This window comes from Rhinoderma darwinii, chromosome 3, assembly GCF_050947455.1.
Source record: "Rhinoderma darwinii isolate aRhiDar2 chromosome 3, aRhiDar2.hap1, whole genome shotgun sequence".
In the NCBI taxonomy this organism is placed as follows: domain Eukaryota; kingdom Metazoa; phylum Chordata; class Amphibia; order Anura; family Rhinodermatidae; genus Rhinoderma; species Rhinoderma darwinii.
This window is the reverse complement of record NC_134689.1, coordinates 98,422,755-98,446,841: the sequence shown is the minus strand read 5'-3', so window position 1 is coordinate 98,446,841 and position 24,087 is coordinate 98,422,755. Positions and strand designations below refer to the sequence as shown.

Sequence of the window (24,087 nt, the reverse complement as noted above, 5' to 3'; positions counted from 1 at the left end):
GGGTTACTTTCTTTGCATATTGTAATAACTCACTCAGATAAAACAGATCAGTAGCTTTACCTGCAGTCCTATGTAAAACTACTGACAACATACTGATAAGTTGTGCCAAATGAAAAACTCCACCGTGAAAGGATTTTGATTGGTCAGTTTCTGTATTCCTTTTTATTAACTTTAAGAAGGATAACTGACATGTTTTCAATATTTTATATCCTTAACTTTGCAAGCTGTAAAATTATAAATACATTTAGTTACATTCCAATGGTATGATCCAGAAAAATACATTGAGGGGCACAATGTATGAAACTTAACTGTGTCACTGGGTCTAGGCCAACTTACAGTTAACTAGAACTTGCAGCCAGGACTGTCTAGAATATGGGTTGTGCCAGTCTATGGGAGAATCACACAGCTGGAAGAAGCGTGCTCTACATATGAGCTGCAAGAGACTAAAGTTGCCATGTTTGTCATTTTGGTATGTTTGCTGGTTCCACTGAGTGTTAATCACTGTGGAATATTCAGATGTAGCAGTGCTGGGGTTTCAAATGCAACAAAGCTGAGTTTGTCATTTGCCATAAAGTGCCCAGATATTGCCATGTGTTATCTGTGGTGTTCAGGGTAAACCTACTAAACTATCAGCATACTAAAAGAAACAGTTCTGCTATATTTGTAAATAAGGTATCAGTTGTTGTTATTAGTCTTTTTTTATTATTATTATTATTATTATTATTGTTGTTGTTGTTGTTGTTATTATTTTTGTTGTTATTATTATTCATAATATTCCCACAGATACATTTTGTATTTTGGCCAAGGATCAGTCATCTAGAGTATGTCATGTGCTGTGAGACAGCATAGAGAGCACATTGTCAGTTTAATGGGATATAGCACATATTTCAGGAATCCTGTAGAAGAAGAGCACTTTGAATAAGACATTTGTAGTAATAAAATGAAGCTCGATGACAAGTGCTGTGATTTGTAGTGTGTGAGCACCAGATACTATCTCCAAAGCTTGTGTAAAACCACGTGCTAAGAGTGCATAGCAGAGCTGGAATGTTACTCCAGTCACATGGGGATTGCAGAGTTAATGTCTTCAACCCAGAGGATGAAAAAACACACATCCCCAGACAGGCTGCAGTAGTAAATAGCTGGGTGTTTTGTCTGAAAAGACCAAGGCTGAGATTTTTTACAAGAAATGCCCTGTCTGATGCTTAGCAAACATGTCAGTGAAATCCAGTTTGCCAATTTGAGTAACACTAGTACTTTGAGGTGATTGGGAGATGCCCAAGAAAGTATTCTGCACAGAAAGCGTGTACTGTAAAGACTATTCTCAGTGTAATGGTATGTGCTGATTCTCCAAATTATAATTTGCATATTTACATAACCCAATTTTTAAGGATTAAAAACACGGCTTTAAACATGTAATGTGCTTTTCATTCTCGCTTTACACTATGCATTTCTTTGCAGTTTTCCCTTAGGGGAACATTGCATTACCTCTGTGGTCTACAAAACCAAGCCCGATTGTGCCTCTGTCAGGCATAGTTACATTCCTAGCAAGCTAGGCTTGATAATGATTTATTCTGTTTACAAGCCACTGGCTTACACCGTGCCAAGGGGAGAGTATTGAGTGGGAAAGTTCCTGTTCTTTCTCCACAGAGCTGGCAATCTTTTCTCATCTGTTTCAAAATATTTAACAAATGGAGAATCAGGAATTAAATATTATCACAGCCAAACTGTAATAGTGTAATAATAATTTGTAGATACATATTCCACAGGGCTTTGCTATATATCTATCTATCTATCTATCTATCTATCTATCTATCTATCTATCTATCTATCTATCTATCTATCTATCTATCTATCTATCTATCTATCTATCATCTATCTATCTATCTATCTATCTATCTATCTATCTATCTATCTATCTATCTATCTATCTATCTATCTATCTATCTATCTATCTATCTATCTATATACTATATATTGCATAGCGGATGCCACCATTACCCTAAACAGGCTCCGTAGAATTAGCATGTGTCTTGCTGGCTTCTTCTCTAGTGCTCTCTCAGTCAGTACATACAGGGAAATAGCACAAGAGAGACAAAGCTTAATTTCAAAGCCTTATGGAAATGTTTAGGTAGGGAAGAAGTACAACTGGACACTTTAATTCTTGCACCATGTACAAACAAGCTGTCAGGTGCTCTTTAAACAGAGCCTTCTGCTTGTCGTTTTATTAGTTAAAAACTGTGCACCTGATAGTTAGATCTTGGCATACAGGGTCAGGATATGTATAGGAGCGACTTCAGAGCACCAGTCTCTATAGAAAAAGTTATAAAAATTAAGAAAGTGTGCGCCAGACTTTTAAAGTGAATTTTTAAGGAGCAAATCTGACAGAGCCAGACATTGGTTTGAAGTTCTCTCCTCATCACAGTGTGGGAATCTTGGTTAGTTTTAAGGAACAGCTTAAACTGTTTTTTTTACAAGAGAACTTGACGTCATCTCAGTGTGGTCAGAGAAGTCTCAGATAACTATTAATATCCTTGTAATTGTCATTCTTCCCTCTAGGAGGCCAGCGTGGCATAGTAAATATAGGATAAGCAGTATCTAGCGTTTTCAAATTGTACTTTGAATATCTTTAATATTATTTATCATGTATTATGTAAATTCAGTCACTGCTCTTACAATTAATTTTATTTTTTACCAGGGTCACACATCTGCATGTACATACATAATGACCAGTTTAGTAAGAAGCCAGGTAAACTGCCACCATATCTGGAGACGGTAGCAGTAAACCTACAAAGGACCTGTAAGAATAAGCAGGATCCTGGATGACATCAAGTGCTATCTATTGTGGCATTGATGTAATGCAATATTATAGCTTTCTTTCCAGTGACAGAATTCTGTGATTTGTATGACGTAAGAGATCTGTACAATGTCATACACTTTTTAGCATTATAGGGCCCAACTAAGAGTCAAAAAAGAGGTATAGAATATATTATGAAACAAACTCTTTACCAGTAGGTGGCAGTAAGGACCCATGTTATTTTTATTATTATTATTATTATTATTATTATTATTATTATTATTATTATTATTATTATTATTAAGTGCCGTCTAGTCGTTTTCGACTCCTGCCGACAATATGGATAGTCTTTTTCCAGAATGTCCTGTCTTCTATTTTTCAGGGGCATTTTCATAATTCCTGTGATTGTATCCAACCACATTGTTGCTGGTCTTTCTCTTCCTCTTCTCCTTTTTCATTTTTCCAAGCATAATTGTCTTTTTTTTTTTTGTAAAGTTGGTCTTCTAATGATACTATATGTCCAAAATAAGATAGTCTTCTGTCTGGTCAATTGTGCTTCAAGTTAAAATGTTTGACCAGATATGGTTGATGATCCATTCTTTTTTTTTTTTCTGTCCATGATACTCTTAGAAGTCTTCACCAATGATATATTATTATTAATATATTATAGTATTTGTATAACAACATCTATGATGCATCGTTGTATACAGAGGACATATCTAAACTATTTATTCCCTGGGGGAGCTGCCAATAAAATTTCTGTATAAGAAAAATAATGTCAGCTACAGCTGAGAACCTTCAATGTTGGAAGACGCAGTCAGAATGGCTCTGAATTCTTTGACAAAAGAAAAAGCCAGTGGAGATGATGGCATTGCAGCAGAATTACTCCAAGTTACTGAATAAGAATCACGTAAAGTGCTGACAAAAGTATGCCAATAAATCTGGAAAACCACCCAATAGCCAACAGATTGGAAGTGCGTCTATATCCCAATTGCAAAAAAATACTTTAAAAAAAAAGTGTGCAAACTATAGTGCAATCTCACTCATATCACACGCCAGTAAAATTACATATACCTCAGATCATTCAGCACACACTGGGACCGTATATTGAAGGGGAAATGCCTCATATAGAAGCCGGATTCAGAAAAAAGCACAGGAACAAGAAACATCATAGCAGATGCATGCTGGATAATTGAACGAGTCAAAAAATACAAGGCGGAAGTCAACATGTACTTCATTGACTACAGCAAAGCATTTTACTGCATTGTTCATGCCAAATTATGGAATGTTCTTTGGAAAATGGGTATATTTGGACATTTAAAAGTTATTATAAGGAAGCTCTACACTGGCAAGGCAGGAGTTAGATTGGCTACATACAATCACCATATGTATTTAACCTGTATTCCGAAAATAAAATGAGAAAGGCAGGACTGGAGGAAGACGATCGAGGATTCAAGATTGGCATAAGAAAGATCAATAACCTACAATATGTTGATGACACAACGTTCATAGCTGAAAATGAAGAAGACTTTGACCCTTATAAGGAAAGTTAAAGAATAGAATGAAAAGATGGGCCTTTAAGTAAATATGAAGAAAACAAAGGTTATGTCGAGTAGTAGAATGCTTTTGCCTACTTGGATAATTTATTAACAACATGGGATACAGTAGAAAATAAATAAGACACAGACTCGCCATTGCAAGAACTAGGATGAAAGATGTATATATGATCCTGTAATGATGTGTCTTTAAATACAAAGATCAGAACAGTCAAGGCCATGGTATGCTCTGTTGCTCTCCATGGATGTGAAAGCTGGACAATGAAGAAGAGGGACAGAAAATGTATTGACCCCTTTGAACTTTGGTTTCGGTGAAGGCTTCTGTGCTATGAATAGAAAAGAAAACAATCTGATGGAGCATCAACCAAATTAGGCGTAACCTTTCACATGAAGCACAAATGTCCATACTGAACCTGTCTTAGTCTGGTCATGTCTTGAGAATACCAACTTTACTATAAAAGACAGTTATGTGTGGAAAAGTTGAAGGGTAAAGAGGGAAAGGATGACCAGCAACAAGATGGTTGGATACAATCACAAGAATTATGAACAAGCCCCTGAGGAGACTGAAGACTCAAACAGAAGACAAGACATTCCGCACAAACACTATCCATATGGTCGACAGAAGTAGAAAAGCAACTAGACGCCACTTATAATTAATTAATAATAATCATATCAATAATATATATATATATATATATATATATATAATTATTATTAATTAATAATAAGATGCTTCAAGTTGTATATATATATATATATATATATATATATATAAAAACATATATATATATATATATATATATATATATATATATACATTCCTGTGCATATGCCATTAATGTCTAAGATGGGTGTCGTGATCTGTGGGTTTGTGGACCCACTGGGCCATACCGCTGTAGCGGGATAGCAGCTGGCCAAACATTGTACCACGACAAAATCTATAATCCGAGCACAAGAGTACCTGTGGTAGTTCAGACAGTAGCAACGGCTAGGCTCAGATGGGACCTTGGCAGCAGACACTAGGAATGGTGTAACACAGCAGGCGTGGACGCAAGCAGCACACGACTCCTACTCTACAAGGACACGAAACCAGGTAAGACACAGGATACAGGTAGCAGGGCACAGGAAACAGGAAAACACCAAAGGACCATTTGCAAGACTAACACGGGTAAACACAACATGCTCACGCAATGAGTGTAAGGACAGAGCCCTTTTTATAGTCTAGGGGAATTATTGGTTAATTACTGACATGTGCGTGTACTGGCCCTTTAAGGCCTGGCTCAAGCGTGCGCGTACCCTACGGGAGCCAGTACAGTGATGCGGAAGTGATTACTGGTGTCTCTCAGGAGGGAGATGCCACCCAGCACTCACTCGTCGATGGCCGTGGCCGTCGGGGGGTAAGTTAGAACGACGGCCCGTGGCTGTGGATGTTACAGTATCCCCCCTCTTACGCCCCCTCTTCTTGGGGCCAGAGCGAGAGAGAAACTTCTTAATGAGGGTAGGAGCATTGAGATCCTCTTCTGGCTGCCAGGACCTCTCTTCTGGACCAAACCCCCTCCAATCCACCAAATAAAACACTTTTCCTCTTATCCTCTTGAAGGCCAAGATCTCCTTGACTTCGAATACCTCTGATGAACCGCTGGGGGCAACTGCAGGACTAGGAGTCTTGGTGTAGCGGTTCAGGACCACACGCTTCAGGAGGGAAAAATGAATGGAGTTGGGGATTCTGAGGGTGGGGGGGGGCAGCCGAAGCTTGTAGGAGACAGGGTTGATCTGTTGTAGGATCTCAAAGGGTCCAAGGAACCTGGGAGCAAACTTGTGTGACGGCACCTTCAGCTGGATATTCCTAGAAGATAGCCAGACGTTGGTACCCAGAAGAAAATGAGGAGGCTCTCTTCTCCTTGTCTCTGCCTTTCGCTTCATGCAGTCGACCACCAGAAGAATAGAGGATCTGTTTTGCTGCCAGATCTGCAGGAAGTCCCTGAATGCAGAGTCAGCTGCGGGCACCTGGGATGTAGCTGGCACAGGGAGAGGAATTTGTGGATGGTGGCCGTAAACAATGAAGAACGGTGTGGCAGCAGTGGACTCACTTGTGTGGTTGTTATAAGACAACTCAGCCCAAGGAAGAAGCTGCACCCTGTCATCATGCTGCCTGGAGATGTAGTGTCGTACATAGTTCTCCATGATTTGGTTGATCCTCTCGACTTGACCATTGGACTATGGATGTTAGGCTGAGAAAAAGTCCAACTTTACATCAAGCAGTTTACAGAGGGCTCTCCAGAACTTTGAGGTAAACTGAACCCCTCCGATCAGACACAATATGCAAGCATAAGCCATGCAGGCGAAAGATGTGTTAGATGAAGAGGTTAGCCAGTCGAGAAGCAGAAGGCAGGCCGGTCAGCGGAACAAAATTAGCCATTTTTGAGAATCGGTCCACCACCACCCAGACCGTGACAAAGCGCATTGCTATATACTGCTAGGGAGCATTGGGCACAGGTAGTGGTTGGAGCAGACCAGCAGGTTTGGAATGAGCAGCCTTGTTAGCAGCCCACATGGTGCAGGACGAGACAAAGTCCACGATGTCTTTGGGCAGTGTGGGTCACCAGAAATGACGGGCAATCAGATCTCGGGTCTTACGTGCACCCGCGTGCCCCGCCTGTTTGGAGCTGTGTCCCCAGCAAAGAATTCTCCCTCTATCTGCCAGGCACACAAAAGTCCTCCCTGGAGGCATGTCTCTAACTTGCAGAGGATTGACAGAAATAATGCAGGATGTTTCAATGATATTTTGCGGAGACTCCATGATGTCCTCTGTCTCGAACGACCTGGACAGGGTATCAGCCCTCACGTTTTTGACGGCAGGGCGGTAGTGGAGCTCAAACTGGAACCGGGCAAAGAACAGCGACAACCTGGCTTGATGGGGGTTCAGCTGTTGGCCCGACTGTAGATAGGTGAGGTTCTTGTGGTCGGTAAATATCAGGATAAGGTGAGCTGCACCCTCTAGTAGATGTCTCCACTCCTCCAGGGCCAATTTGATGGCCAGTAACTCTCGATCCCCAATCGAGTAATTGCGTTCTGCGGAAGAATTTTTTTTAGAATAATAGCCACATACCACTGCCCTCCCTTTGGGACCTCTCTGGAACAGAAGTCCACCTCCAACGAAAACTGTCGAGATACATCAGGATGGTGGAGGGTTGAGGCTGACGTGAAGGCACGTTTAAGGCTATTAAATGCAGATTCCTCGTGTCCACACCTTGGCGTTCATGCCTTTTTTGGTGAGGGTAGAGATGGGAGCTGTCAGTGAAGAGAAGTTTGGGATGAACTGCTGATAGAAGTTGTTGAATTCCAAAAAACGCTGTATGGACCTTAAGCCTTGAGGGCGTGGCCACTCCAGGATGGACTTTACCTTCTCAGGATCCATCTTGATGCCTTGATCCGAGATGATGTAGCCCAGTTAGGGTAGAGAATTTTTCTCAAACACGCACTTCTCCAGCTTGACATACAGGCAATTTCCCTTTAGTCGCAGCAGAACTTGACGGACATGTCTCTGATGAGTCATCGGATCTGGAGAAAAAATTAAGATGTCATCGATATAGACCACGACGCAGACAAAGAGGAGATCTCGGAACATGTAATTGACGAAGTCTTGTAAGACCGCGGGAGAATTACACAGGCCGAAGGGCATTACCAGGTATTCATAGTACCCGTCTCGGGTGTTAAATGCCGTCTTCCATTCGTCAGCCCAGCGGATCAGGATTAAGTTGTAAACCCCATGCAGGTCTAGCTTAGAAAAAATCTTGGCTCCTCGTATGCGGTCAAACTGTTCGGAAATTAGCAGCAACGGATATCTGTTCTTGACTGTGATTTGATTGAGGCCTGGTAGTCGATGCGAGGGCGAAGAGATCCGTCTGTCCTTCCGACAAAGAAGAACCTGGCCCCGTCCGGGGAGGAGGACTTTTGTATGAAACCCCTCTCCAGATTCTCCCTGATGTAAGCAGACATAGACTGAGTCTCTGGCAAGGAGAGGCGGTATACATGTCTACGAGGGAGGGACGCATCAGGAACCAGTTCAATAGGGCAGTCATGTGGCCAGTGTGGGGGCAGCATCTTAGCCTACTTATTGCTGAAGACATCTTCAAACTCTGAGTAGTGAGGAGGCAATCCTGCCAACAACTGAGGTAGAGAAGGCTGGGTCGGATGGATCTGCCCCAGACAGCGTTTGAGACACTTGGGGCCCCACTGGAGAACCTCACCAGAATTCCTGTCCATAATTGGGACACGTAGTCGAAGCCAAGGCAGGCCCAACAGCACAGCGTTGACGGCTCTGGGCAGGACGAGGAGGGAAATAAGCTCCCAATGAAGGGCTCCAACCTGGAGCTACAGCAACCTGGAGCTACAGCAGTTTGGTCACCGATTTGACTGGATAGAGCAGAGGCAGTCCATTCACTGAGGCAACAGCCAAAGATGTCTCCAGGGGGACTGTAGGCAACTGGAGAAGATCCACTAGGTCTTTTTGGATAAAATTAGCTGCGAATGCAGAGTCCAGATAGGCAGAGACCCGGTGCGTCTTCCTGCTGTACACTATGGTCATGGGAATGTACAGTTTCGAGGAAATTTTTTTATCCAGCGCTGTATCACCTGGGGTTGTCTCCCCAACCATTTCTAGGCATTGGAGTTTTTTGGCCTTTGAGGGCACAAACGCACAACATTGCCTCCGAGGCCGCAATACAGACAAAGTCTCGAAGTGCGTCTGCATTTTTTCTCCTGGTTCGACAATTTGAGCCGGTCCACTTGCAAAGGCTCCTCTGCTTGAACCACTGGTGAGGGCGACAGGGATTGCTGAAAAGTAGGAGCCAGTCTAGCGAATCTTCTCTCCCGACGAACCTCTTGGGATCGCTCCCGGATCCTCATGTCAATCCAGGTGGCTAAAAGAATGAGGTCATCCAGGGTGGATTCACGAGCGGCAAGTTCGTCTTTGATCTCGGAAGACAGTACCTGCCAGAATGTAGCCACCAAGGCCTCGTTGTTCCAAGACAACTCTCCCGCCAGTGTGCCGAACTGAATGACGTAATCGCCCACGGAGGTGTCTCGCTGGCGAAGGGCCAACACGGACGCAGCTGCTGACGGGACTCGTTCAGGCTCCTCAAATACCGTGCAAAATATCCGTAGGAAACCCTGGAAGTCACGGGTCTCTGGTCCCTGATGTTCCCAGATAGAATTTGCCCATGCCTAATCAAAGAGATAATGAAAGCACTGGTTCAGAAATCCCCTGCAGGTTCTCGTGTCTCCGTCGTAATGAGGCGGTAGTGGCAGCGAGAATCGGGGATCAGCACTGGCAATGACAGGAGGTGGAGGAACAGCCGAGGTAACAGGAAACTGTAATCTGTGCAAGAACTCGGCATCTTGTGTTCAATTCCCATGCAGCGCCACCACAGGGGGAAAGAAACATTACGCAGTTCCCATTAAAACCAATGGGCTTTCCATGTAATGAATGGACATGTTCTTGCTCCCTACTGTAGCTCCTTCAGGATCTGTGTCTGCACAAATCACACCATGCAGTGTGCATCTTGTTTATAGCAGCCAACGTGGTTAAAAGCCATGTATTCCATTGAGCAGTTTTGCGGGTTTTTAGCTACGGTGGTAAAGGCGTCTGTCAGAATTTTGAATTCAGCTTTGGATGAGGCTGGAAAGGAGAATATGAGGAGAATAAAACAACATATTTGCCATCTTAACTTTATATGTAACTTTAAATGTAGTTATAACTTAAATTATAAAGTAATCATTTTATTCTCTTGGGTATGCAGGAGACTTAAACAGAGTCATAGTCCAGACATGGTAGAATGTTTTGAATAGTAGTACATTGCTTGAGAGAACAGTCAATTCTCAGTTGTATAGTTTTCTAAGTAAAAAAAATGTTTGCGAAGTATAACAGCCAAGTAAAGTACAACTAGGGTCACACTTCCTGGCCAAAACATACAAGGCTCCCGTAGGTCACAGGTCAGCATTTTGTAGAGTACTTGGTATCTTCAATTTACAACTCATAGTTCACTTAATAACCACGGATGGGGGGCAAGAGGGATGTTTTCAAAACATTTATGTAACTAAGTTACTGAGATGTTCACTCACTCGTATGACGAAAATGTGAAATAAACTGGCACACACTTAGGCAGCATGGACAGCTGAGGGAATGTTTTCAAGTCCAAACGAAAACTAGGTCAATTCTAAATATTGTTTTCATAAAAATAACTATTCTAATCCAATTATAAAAATTAAATAGTTGTTCATGTATAAGAAATTTGATCTTTTTACTATAGTAAAATTTCATTACTCCTGTAACAATGGAACTACTATAATGCCAAATTAGAAAGATGTTCCTGACCATTGAACAGTTTTAACTTTCAGCCAGAGTGTGGGAAACATTAAAGAGGTATTTGCATCTCAGACATTTATGCCACAGGATATGCCAGAAATGGCCGATAGGGACCCGCACCTATCTCTAGAACAAAGCCAGAAATGGCCGATAGGGACCCGCACCTATCTCTAGAACAAAGCCAGAAATGGCCGATAGGGACCCGCAACTATCTCTAGAACAAAGCCATCTAACCCCGTCCTACATTCTACTGCTGTGGCGGGGCTGTGGCCACTGAGCTACGACGTGGTTGAATTTTCCGAGCTGATAAAGCCCCTTTAGTACTCTTGTCACAAACCAATCTAGATACAAAGTACAAGCTATTGGAGCTTTCTACTTCTGTACTTTGGAAACGGAAAACTAATGCTAATCAAGGCAGTTTTGGATTAAATTATGTGGGTTGTTAGGACAGCAGGAACTTTGAACCCTAACATGGTTAAGAAAATTGCCCAGGGCAGAGATGGCAAAATCCGCCACCTCCATTATACTCTCTTAGAGATCTTTGTACATGGATTACATCACCCGTTTTTACATAGGGTGGTTTAGGCATACCTCCCAACAATCCTGTTATTCGCGGGATTGTCATTCGAACGTGAAGCAAAGTGGGTACGGCTTATGTCAATTTGCATAAAAGTGGGCTTTAGGGGATGCAAATGTCTAAAGGTACAGGTTAAGGGTTAGGGATAATATTTCTGGTAATGCCCCTACTGGTCTAGAGTTTTAGGGGTTAATACCTATTATTTCTTGAGGTCTAGAGTGGGTCAGAGGTTAACAACCTAATATTTCTAATGGTTTTGGATGGTAAGGGGTCATTCATATTATCTGCAGTGGTCTAGAGCATTAGGGTATGTGCACATGGCTGCGTCCGATACGGCTGAAATAACGGAGCTGTTTTCAGGAGAAAACAGCTCCGTAATTTCAGACGTAATTGCTCGTACTCGCATTTTGCGAGGCGTCATTGATGGCCGTAATTTAGAGCTGTTCTTCATTGAATTCAATGAAAAACAGCTCAAATTACGTCCAAAGAAGTGTCCTGCACTTCTTTGACGAGGCAGTCATTTTACGTGTCGTCGTTTGACATGAAATGAATGGGCAGATGTTTGCCGACGTATTGGAACCGTATTTTCAGGCGTAAATCGAGGCATAATACACCTCGTTTACGCCTGAAAATAGGTTGTGTGAACCCAGCCTTAAAGGGCTGAAGTGTATAAATAATGTCATAATATTTTACTTAAATAGGTTCAAAGTTCGAAGCTCTCAATCCCTGACACGCCACGAAGGGAGATCATTGCATTTGTAATGATACAACTTTCATTGAACTTAATATTAGCCATATAAATCCATTTGTAAAAAAAAAAAAAAACTCCCAATATTGGCAGCTTCAGGTAGACCATATTTTATAAAAGGGTCGTCCAAGATTCATGTGAATGGTGCTGAGCTGCAATATCAGACACAGGATATGGACAAAGTGGCGCTGTTCCTGGAAAAAAAGACAAAACAAAAAAACAGACCCTTTTTTTTTTATTTTTTTAATTCCTGGACAATCCCTTTAACTCTAGGACTGTGTGGCTCCCTCTCTAGAGGGGGATTCTGGATACAAGAAAACTCCAAGTAGGTGCAGCCTTTCCACATTACCATAGTACAAGGAGTTCGATGTAAACCTTACAATATTATAAACAGTCAGAGACATAGCTTAAAGTGTAACTAAACTTTTAAAAAAACATTTGACATGTCATAGTGAGATGTCAGAAGTTTTGATCGTTGGGAAATGAGACCCTCACCAATCGCTAAAACGAAGTGGCAGAATCGCTCTTGTCAGAGCTTTGCCGCTTAGTTTCTGATCGGCTTTTCTTGGCTTACCCCGGAGCGGTGTACGGGCTCAATAGAAAGTCTATGAATCCATACACCGCTTGCTCGGCTTTCCGAGGAAAGTCAATCAGAAACTAAGCGGCTTAGTGTTCACCCGAGCGCTTCTGTCGCTTCGTTTTAGCGATCTGTGGGAGTCTCAGTGCTCAGTCCCCAACAATCAAAACTTCTGACATGTCATTATGAGATGTCAAAAGTTTTGTAAAAGTTTAGTTACCCTTTGTCACGGTGCGGGGTGTGGACCCACTGGGCCATACCGCGTAGCGGAAAGGCAGCTGGCCAACCAGGTACAATACAATGTCTATAGTCCAGAAAGGGTACCTGTGGCAATGTAGACAGTAGCGGTGATTCAGGCTTAAGATAAGGCTCCGGCAGCAGGCAGACACCCGGTAGGTGTAACACAGTAGATGCAGCGGAAGACACAACTCGACTTCAACTCTAGACGGCACAGAGGCACAGTAGCACATGATACAGGGTACAGGCAGCAGGAACGGGTAACACTGGGAACTGGAAAACACTAGGAGATCATTTGCAGGACAAACTTTAGGTACACAACAATGCTCAGGCAATGATCAAGAGGGCAGAGCCATTTTTATAGTCCAGCAGTCTGGAATGATTGCAGATCTCCTATAATTGTGCGCACACTGGCCCTTTAGGGCCGTGCACGTGCGTGAGGGCGCATGCGCCCTGCGGGAGACAGTTTCTGAAGCAGGAAGTGAGTGCCGGCGTCTCCCAGGATGGAGATGCCGCCGAGAACTCACATGGCCGCGGCCATCAGAGGGTAAGTCAGAATGACGGGCCGCAGTCATAGACGTTACACCCTTTAAATCTCCAGGACCGCAAAGCCATCATGTGCTGTTTGTAGTACTGCTGTCCATTATGTGGAAGAGGGGCTTCCTGGTCCCACAGACACCAGGGCTCTGGTGGAACTAAAATATCTACATTTAGTATGGCAACTCAACTGGGAACAAGCAAGTAATCTTCATAGACAACAAAAATCAAAATAACCGACAATGAGACTGCATATTTCAAGGAATTATAATACAGTTATAGCATATGCCATATATCATAAGAATATGTGTGTAGGTATCATAATGTAATTCCTCAGTTTTATGTTTTTATGGGATTTTTTGGCAATTGAAAATAGAATGTCAATCTCTGACTTAAACATTTTATGTTTGGAGCCTTCACTGTACATTACAGTCTTTTGAGTAATGCTGCTGATCACTTGAGCCTTCAGCAACTGTTTAGATAACATCTTTAATAATACATCACCTGGTGGTCAACGTCATTGTAACATTTTGTGAGGCAGTTGGACAGAGAGAGTGTACAAGTGGAATATGAGAAGTTAAATGTGTTTCAGGTTACTTTAAGCTTTCAAGGGCAGAGGAATTTGCTGTCACAAGACTCCAGAGCCCAAGAGGAAAATAATTTAAAGTCATTAAGCTGGAGCCAAATATTGAAATAATATAATAGTAATAATAGTTACCATTATTCGTATAACACCAGCATATTCCACAGTACTTTACAATCAGAGGAAGAAATACACATACAGATTGCCAAATAATGAAAACAAATGAACAATACCAAACAATGAGACAAAAAGAGAAATTCCCTCGCATATCTGGAGTATGCATCTTGTGCATGTTACCTTCACATGGGGCGATTATGGTGCATCAGAAATCAGAACCATCTCCGCAGCATGGCAAAATCACATTTAAACAAGCGCAGTTTATGCCATGGTCTTATCTTAGACTGACACAGGGTTAAACTGGTCATTTAGTGGCCAACAACCCATATCCAGAGTGGTCTACAACCTCTTAGTCAGTTAGAGCACTCCTTAAAGGGGTATTCCAATATTAGACTTTCATAGTTGCTAACATTTGAAAAATTTTCGTGGCGTCTTTGGTGGGTGTGTCTTATGGGCGTGGTTTATCTGATGGGGCGTGGTTTTCCAGAATTTCTGCATTCAAATAAACAAACAAAAATGACTGCACTAGTTTGGCTAACAACTATTTTGGTAGCCAGTATCTCTCACTGGTTTTCTGGTTGTATACAGGCAGGTGATGTCTCACTTTATCACTAGGCCACTACTGGCAGTGTAAAAACTAGCATAGATAGTGCCCCACTCAGTGCCCCTTGTAAATGGTGCTCCACACTGCTCCCTGTAGATAATGCCACATGCCCCCCTGTAGATATTTCCACACACTGCTCCCTGTAGATATTGCCACACACTGCTCCTTGTAGTTATTGCCACGCACTGCTTCCTGTAGAGAATTCTATAGTGCCCCCCGTAGATAGAGCCACACAGCCTGTAGATAGGACCACACAGCCCCCCTGTATATAGAGCCACACAGCCCCGGTGTAGATAGTGCCACACAGCCCCCCTGTAGATAGGGCCACACAGCCCCCTGTAGATTGAGCTACACAGCCCTCCCTGTAGATAATGCCACACAGTTCCCCTGTAGTTGATGCCACACAGCCCCTTTGTAGATGATGCCACACAGCCCCCCTTTAGATGATTCCACACAGCCCTCCTGTAGATGCCATCCTTTGGCCAGGGATTTCTCTCCTGGAGGAGCCCCTGACATCACAGTCCATAGACAGTGACATCAGGGAATCCTGCTGGACCGGAATGTGATGTCAAGGGCAACCCCAGAGCATGAGTCCAGGACAGAGCGCTACTAGCACTATGCCTGGGACTCCAGTTCTGCTCCTGACATTATTGTCCATATATGGACAGTGATGTCAGGGGCTTCCCTAGCCAGAGTCTTGAAGCAGAGCGCTACTAGCACTCTGCCTGGGACTCCTGCTCTGCTCCTGACATCACTGTAAATATATGGACAGTGATGTCAGGGGCTTCCTCAGCTGGAGTCCCGGAGCAGATCTGCTTCTAGCACTCTGCCTGGGACTCCTGCTCCGCTCCTGACATCACTTCCCATATATGGACAGTGATGTCAGATCCTTCCCCAGAGCAGGAGTCTCGGAGAAGAGCGCTAGTATAATCTCTGTCCTGGGACTCCTTCTCTGGGGAAGCCCCTGCCATCACTGTCCATATGGCCGTCTATGAGCGGAATCCGAGGCAGAGCATCGGCAATGCTCTGGCCGGGGATTCCTGTGCAGGAGGTGCCCTGCACTGATGTCACTGCCCTTATATGGACAGTGAAGTCAGGGGCTCCATCTATGAGCAGAATTCGAGGGTAGAGCATCGGCAATGCTTTGGCCGGGGATTCCGCTGCAGGAGGTGCCCTGCCCTGACGTTACTGCCCTTATATGGACAGTGAAGTCAGGGGCTCCATGAGCGGAATCCGAGGCAGAGCATCGGCAATGCTTTGGCTGGGGATTCCACTGCAGGCAATGCTCTGCCCTGATGTCACTGCCCTTATATGGACAGTGAAGTCAGGGGCTCCGTCTATGAGCGAAATCCCCAGCCAGGGAATCGGCAACTTTTGGCTGAGAATTCCAGCGCTCCAGGAGGAGTGAATGGCAGAGCAGGAAGCGGATAGTTTCCTGCTCTGCCATAGTATTCAATTGTAGCTGTGTCCTGAGGACGCAGATACAACTGAATGTAGCAGTTGCCGGGATAAGTCCCGGGAAAGTAATGTGCCGGGACTGTCTCTGTAAATTCGGGACAGTCCCGGCAAATTCGGGACTGTTGGCAAGTATGGACTTTTACGGAATATCTGTGCGATGTGCCCTAAATGTCAGAAAGGCGAGAGTCCAGGTATTGTAAAATGGCGGCGGTCCAGCGTTTTCTGTTGTGCCTTTGATGTCGGCAGAGCCTAGCTCCAGAGGGAGGTGGAGGTGAGTCAGCCATGCTTATATGCAGTACTCTCCTATATGCATTTATGGATTATTCATGGTAATGCAATTTTTTAATCCAACCCAAGTGTAGCATGGCTCTAGTGTCTGGTAAGGGCCCCATAAACTTTAATGCCTAGGGGGGCTGCTTTTAGTCCACCCCTTGGCTGTCAGCTGGGATGAGTATTTCACTACTGCTCCTTTAGCCATGATAGTGACTACATTATAACATTCAGGTCTGCAAGTTACACAACTGTTGCAGGAAAAGGATGCAAGTCCCTTACAATAACTAATTTTCTGTGGGTTTACAATTTGCTTCCTGGTTCAAATCCAGATACCAGGGGAAAAAAAAGGACTCTTGGTAACAAAATTCCTAATACACAGCACTACATCATTTTCTTTGGTATAGGCAAACTTTACACAAATATAAAACAAACCAAGGTAAGTGTATGAGGTGTGTTGTGCTATCACTGGTTAGTATTACTTTGCAGTGGGTATTACTGGTTGGTATTACTTTTACTGGTTGGTATATGCTCATAACTCTTGAAATATTGGTCCATAGCCAATCTTTAAGTTAAGTTTTTCACAAGCCTTGTGAAGCCATCTGTACTAAGTAATTTTTATAGACTAGGTACAAAGTATTTTTATTTTTTTTATAGAGGAAATTCTTGACTAGCCTTGTGGTAAACTAGTAATGGTAACAGTTGGCTAATCTCACCAGTGTGCAGATACCAGTCTACCTTCTTCTCTGGAATTTGTTACTAATGCCATCCGCCACTGTCAAACTCACCAAACCTTTAAATGCACTCTGGAATTTCACCTCTCCGTATAAGCCAAAAACTTAGCCTAGAATTGGCCTAATTTGTTGCTCCCATACCACCTTCATCTGACACTTAGAAAGGATAGCGCTGCTTACTCATTCCACCACCTCTTGTATCTGGCCAATATTTTCTATACAATGTCAGGTCACATGGGTTCTCACCTAATGTATTCAGTCAAACCCGTGGCACAAATTTAGTAGGACTAGCGTATCTTACACTTATCTAAATAAAGGAGATAACTGCAGTTATTGTTACCAAATTTATTAAACAGCACACACTTTTTTAGGCACATCTTAAACGGTCTGATCTGAGTAGGTGAAGATTTTCACTAAAATTGGTGCTATTTTACCCTATTTTTCTTACTAGATGTGGCCTAAACTGCTTCTCCTTGGAGACCATGCCCACTTCTGTTGTCAATTTCCAAATTTTGGCAATCAATAAGAAAAGTCGCAAATTTTTTGCCTGTCACTGTTTGCGACTTTTTTTAAATGTATTTTACACCAAGACCTGGTGTAAACTGCATAGCCTATGTTTACATTCTTTGAACTGAGTTGTACGACACTTTCTTCATTCACATTTCATAAATATTCTACCTAAACGTTTTACCATGCATTTAGTAGAACAGTACAGTTTCACATTGTTTTCTGTTTGATTTCAGCTGAAATTCAACATTGTCTAGTCAACGCTGGAGATGTTGGATGTGGAGTTTTCGAATGCTTTGAGAACAATTCCTGTGAGATCCGAGGACTACATGAAATCTGCATGACTTTTCTACACAATGCTGGTAGATTTGATGCACAGGTATTGTAAAACATGTATTGTATTGAGCACTCAACTTCTAATATTCGCTCGCCATGCTTCAATTTCATGAACAAATTTACTGATATATTGAAATAACTGTAAAGCCCATGTTAAATTCCCCTCTTACCAGATCTGCTGATACTCTAATGTACATGGGGTCTCCTAGATACAATAGGATGTCCACGTTTGGGAAGAGAGCAACTGTATTTCTATTCATTATACAAGGTGGTGTAATGTATATGTTTCCTTACCAGTTTGATCACATATGTGTGTCAATACCACAGCATTTTTAGGGCTACAAGAGCAAACTTCCCAGATAAAGATTTAGCTAGCAGTAATGGAGATAGCGTTGGCAACTTAGGATGCAGCCAGAGTCTTGGGACAATCCACCATTGTTTCAGGATGACCCACCCAGAACAGATGAAGGTGCATGCAGTCTATTGTTTAATGCATTATATGGCCCCAAAGTTTAAGACCTAACAAAGCAGATATTTCGTATTGTTTGACATTTTAGGTTAGACCATTGTAAAATAGAACTTTTCAAATCTGTCTCTTCCCCTTGTATTTCAGGGAAAATCATTTATCAAGGATGCCCTTAAATGCAAAGCTCATGGACTGAGACATAAATTCAGTTGTATCAGTCGTAAGTGCCCTGCTATTAAAGAGATGGTGTACCAGCTCCAAAAGGAATGCTATGCCAAGCATGACCTGTGCTCTGCTGCCAAGGAAAATGTCCAAGTGATTGTGGAGATGATTCACTTCAAAGACCTCCTGTTACATGAGTAAGTGATGATGGTCAGGAAGTGTTTCAGCTCTGCCAGGGGCATTTTATGTCCATTAGTACTGGAATTCCTTCTTTTAAAGAGTTTTTAGCTAGTAACATAAAACTGACATTTGAAATACAAGTCCTATTCAGAACGGACATTTTTATTAATGATACAGTCATGAATTTGGGATTTATTTATTTTTTAAAAACTAAATAATATTGAACCGACCGCACATCATTTGCTGAACAATATGGATTATTAGGATTTTTATCATTATTGTTATTACTGTTCCTACAATTTATTGAAAAGTTATCCATTAATCCAAACTTGCTACAATTACTTTCAGCATATAAAGTGTGTAATATATGTTAAGCTGCAATTCGCCCATAAACCAATAATTGGGAGGCAGTTCTACATAAAAAAAATTTGCACACATTTCAATGGATGTACTGGTAAATGTCTTATGGGTAAGGATATACACATTAGATCAAAGTTGTCCGAACCCCCTTGTTTCGTCAGAATTGGAGAGTGTTCAGGACATGGAAGGATCGACATGTTGGATTTTAACATGCTGATCTTTGTTACCATGGGAGATAAGCCGCTGTCCTCCTTTTCCCCCTCTCTCCTCATTGAAATAAACATGCATACATAACTGAGTTTATAGGGGAGTCAGGAGAGAAGGCTGTCAGCCAAACAATCATGTAGTGCCACCTTAAAAAACGCAACTATAGACAGGCCAAATGGATTTGCATGTGTAAACAAATACACACCCCATTTCAGTCATTCTTGCAGCAGTAACACAAAGAGAGAGCACATTTTATGATACCTTCCAATTTAGAGGAACTGATGGACTAAAAGGAAAATGCTTATATTACAACAGACCACCCACAAGTTGTTTCATAACATCCTATTTATCACATGTATAGGATCTGTCAGTAGTCAGCAACTCCTATGTCCTGTCTCTGGTTGAGCACATATTATTTGCACTTAATCTCTAACAGCCACCACATGTCGGTGCATGGAAAGTTGCTGCTTGCCTGGGAGCAGCATTATTTCTGTTTTTATTGGTATATATGCCCCATATGCAAAAGAAAAATATAGAGTAGAAGACCTGGTGACACGTCTCTTTTAAGGTAAAATAGAATCAAATGGCAAATAAAGTAGAGCAAAAAAGATCATATGCAAGCACAAATGTATGAAGGTGTCTCTTAGGAACTCATTAGAACTTTTGCAGATTTTTTTTCTCCCTTTCGGCTAACATCTTATGTAGCATCTTCTTCTGGAAGGGGCTAGGCACCCATCCTAATAATAAAAAGATCTCCTTGGTCCTCAATGTAAGAGGTTGGTGTCAATAATACGACATCACCCTGGCAATATGAAATCCCAAAATTATTGGCATGGCAACTTTGCCATTTAAATATTACAATGCTTATGACCTGGGCTTGGATAATAATTTTTTTCGTGCAGTTTTTGAGTCTTCCCCAAGTCTCTTTTCTTTCCTACATACAACACAAAATAATCAATGGAAGTAATGGCCTTTTAATAACTGGTATTCCGTTTCATCTTGAATTCTTTTGAATAGGGGATTGGCGAGAAAGGAGCTATTCCTCTTGAGGAAGATATGAAGGCTGCACTTTTAGAACATATGAATATGTGTTTTTAGTTCTGAATATCAATTACAAAATTATTTACCTTAAAAGGGACAATAAATGCTAGCTAAGGCTATGTTCACGTCTGCGTCGCAGATCCCGGCAAGTTTTGCCGGTGTTTACCAGGGACAATAGCGCAGCATGCTGCGCTGTTGTGTCCATTAAAATCACGGACACCCGGACGGAAAGCCGACAGAACCCGCTAAAGTCAATGGGTTCTGTCGGCAACCAACGGTATCCATTGTCCAACCGTTGGTTCCGTTATTCTCTTCTTCTACTCCTCTGATGGAACAATGGAACACACCAACGCAGGTGTAAACTCAGCCTTAGACAGCTATATTGAATATTTTAGCAAAATAGTGAGACATGGTGAAATATGCAATAGTAATTCTTTGATATTATATAAAGCATTCAACTGACGTTACTTATTTTCTTTCTACAGGCCCTATGTTGATTTAGTTAACATTTTGCTGACCTGTGGGGATGAGGTGAAAGAAGCAGTTACTCGTAGTGTGCAAGCCCAATGTGCTCAGAATTGGGGAAGTCTTTGTTATATTCTTAGCTTTTGCACCAGTGCCATACAAGGAGATACCTCAGTAGGGTCCAGTGCCAGTCCAGGAAAAAAACAGGGAGATTTAGGGAAAGGAGACACAGGGAAGTCCTCCCGCAGCCACAGTGATTCTTCTTCTCAGTCTGATCTGGAAAGAGATACTAAAACCACAAAAAATGAAAAAGTGAACAAGCTACAACCAAATAATCGTGGAAAGACGAGCTTCAACAAAATGATGTTCAGTGCCACAGAAAGCTCTGATAAACCGATCGGTTTAACAGATATCCGGAGGTGAAATTGTCCTATTCCCATCATTTTCCATTCTCCTTCATTGAGAAGTTTATCATATCTCCTACTATGGACATTCCAAGGCATTTATAATACAAGAGGGCAATGCTTTGCCTGCAGTTCATTCTCAGATTCCGCAGCATTACCCCCAGCTCCGATGGAGAAGATGGAGCAGACGTTCTGAATTTTACCCTCCTTCAGCTCAAATCATCTACAGGGATTGATGATGTTAGATAAGATTATATGTGTGAATAACAAATGAGATCAAACAGCTAAAGAAGTTTACTTACATTGAAAATGATGGCATCACTGATAGAAATATGTTCAGTTTTTAAGCTATATTAGATTTTCTACATCTACAAAACCCCAATGTAAAGAAAGGTTACATGTAAATATGTAATACACTTTAATTGTTAATTGGATTTGTCAACTGAAAATGGAACCCCAATCTTTTCATTATTAGAGAAAATCCAATCATGACTTCACTATTATAATGTCTATGATTTCTAAGGGCAATACACACACTATGTTCTGTTATGTCATTTTAAGTCCAAACAGTAGTGAATAAAGAGGAAACTACATTCTTGAGTGGAGATTCACAGCCCTTCCCCCAATTCTTTACTGATTGTGCCATATCCATATAGAGAGATTGACCCCCCCCTCCCCCCCAGCTTCATTTGCCCTGCTCGCTAACAATGGGACCATTGACTTATCTGCAGGGACCAGACCAAAATTTGCTCCCTTCCCCCCCTACCTACCCCTTGACCTTGTCCCATGTTAAAAATGGGAAATTCCTGGATAGGAGGATTTAGGCCAGGCGTTTATTATGATGTATCTCCAAAATTTATGAGTTTTCCGTTTTGGGCTAGAAGTTAACCTAATAATTTAGAAAACTAGCCTAACTTAAGCAGTTGTGGTTGTCAATGGGTAATTGTCTCCTGTATCAAAGGTATGGGTATATCACGCAAGTCCATGCAGAGCATTGAATGTCTTGGTCAACAGATCACCTCAGCATGCATCATATAAAATTATTATTTCATATTACAAGGATATATTTCCTTATCTTTATATAATGAATATTGCTGCCATGGTGTGTGTGCGTGTGTTAGTGTGTATGGAAATATATACAGATATACACTATACATGTTTACGGTGTGTATGTATACATGTATATGTATGTGTGAGCTTATATCTGTTTTTAAGCTCACACATTAGAATGGTTAGGTTTGGATGATGGTTCGGATGAAGTTCAATGTATGTTTACATGTATATCTACTGGTTCAGTCTTTCATATTGTATATATTTCTTTCTTCTATTTATTGTACTGTTTTTCCTTATGACCACAATAGTACATACATATATCTATACACATGCACGTTGTGAACACACACTTCTTACTATACACATGTACAAACACAGGTACACTGGAGAAGATTTATTAAAACTGGTGGAAGAGAAAAAGGGAGAGGTTCCCTGCAGCAACCAATTAGATGCTTGCTCTCATTTTTCAGAAGCCCTTTAGAAAGTTAAAGCTGCAACCTGATTGGTTGCTATGAGCAATTCCTCCATTTTTTTTCTTTGCACCAGTTTTGATAAATTCCCCCCACTGTCTCTGGCTCAGCTTATTTAACTATCAACATCTTTCCCACCTTGTGTTGTACATATTTTACGCCACTAGTAGTATATTTTGTTAAGCAACTTAATATAATTTTATGTGGATCTGTAATGTTATTAATGTCATAACACATTATTTATTGCTATAATTATTTTATTATTAATAAACATTTTATGTTTAATCAGAGTTGTGTGTTTGTACCCAGTGTTGTTTGGCTTTTTTTCTTTCCAATGTCCATATATTAGGAGATTGCTCACACCACGTTCCGGCATTATGTTCGGCGTGCACGTTTGAAAAGTTTTGCCAAATGTATGCCCCTGACTTTTGCCACTTTACAGTGGCATATGTCTGTCATTGACTTTTAATGAAAAAAAAGTTTACCACAAGGTATAATTTTTTTTTGCATACAGTTATATTGAATAGAAAAGTTGACTATGCTTTTTAATAGTTAAATCAAAATGACACCTACATATACCAGCCAAATGTGCGCTTAAAGTACTTTTTTTTTACATACGTCTAGCTAATAAAAGTATGTGGGCATGTTAGATGTACAGTATATGTCGGGAGAAGCTTTGTTTTTAGGGGACAGAAACGTTAGGCTCAATTCACTGCCGTACAGGCCAAGAATTAGATTTTTTTTTTTTTTTTTTTAAACCTTCATTTTTGTTTGCATTTTTCCAATTTTACATAATAACAATTCAATACAACATTGAACATTAAACATTGAAAAACAAATTTGCCAAAATATATCGACATCATTTATCCTACACCAAATAATGCCCATTAGAACGTCCATACAAGTAAGATGTTACAATTATTTCCGACACGGCCCACCCTCCGTCCCACCCGTAAGCACCTATGCAAGTAGTCTAACTATACCTGGTATGGTCCCAATATTGTTCTCCCTAACACATCTAGGGAATTTCCAATGCTCCCAAAGAGCCACTAAGGTGTTCTCTTGCGTACCACTCTGTGTGTCTAAATGAGGACATCAATTCTCTGATCTCCTGATCATCAAATTGAGTAACAATGAATCTTTTCCATTTGGCAAAAAAATTTGTTGTTACCTTTTCTTTATGTCGTTCTGTTTCGAGGCGTTCTATATTCTTCTTCAGCTGTGTAGTCACCTCTGATATTGTTCGGAGTTCCCTAATCAGCCAGTTCTGCAATAAA

General features: G+C 41.5%; 1 protein-coding gene across 1 annotated transcript in view; it reads left to right on the top strand.

Moving 5' to 3' along the window:
• The window catches only part of STC2 (stanniocalcin 2), a 23,313-nt gene extending 323 nt beyond the window's left edge, over nt 1–22,990 (top strand). The window contains exons 2-4 of the mRNA XM_075860024.1: nt 17,903–18,045; nt 18,616–18,827; nt 20,904–22,990. Coding sequence (XP_075716139.1) covers nt 17,903–18,045; nt 18,616–18,827; nt 20,904–21,306 — 758 coding nt within the window. The 3' untranslated portion in view covers nt 21,307–22,990. The remainder of the gene's footprint in view (nt 1–17,902; nt 18,046–18,615; nt 18,828–20,903) is intronic.
• Nucleotides 22,991–24,087: the final 1,097 nt, after the last annotated feature.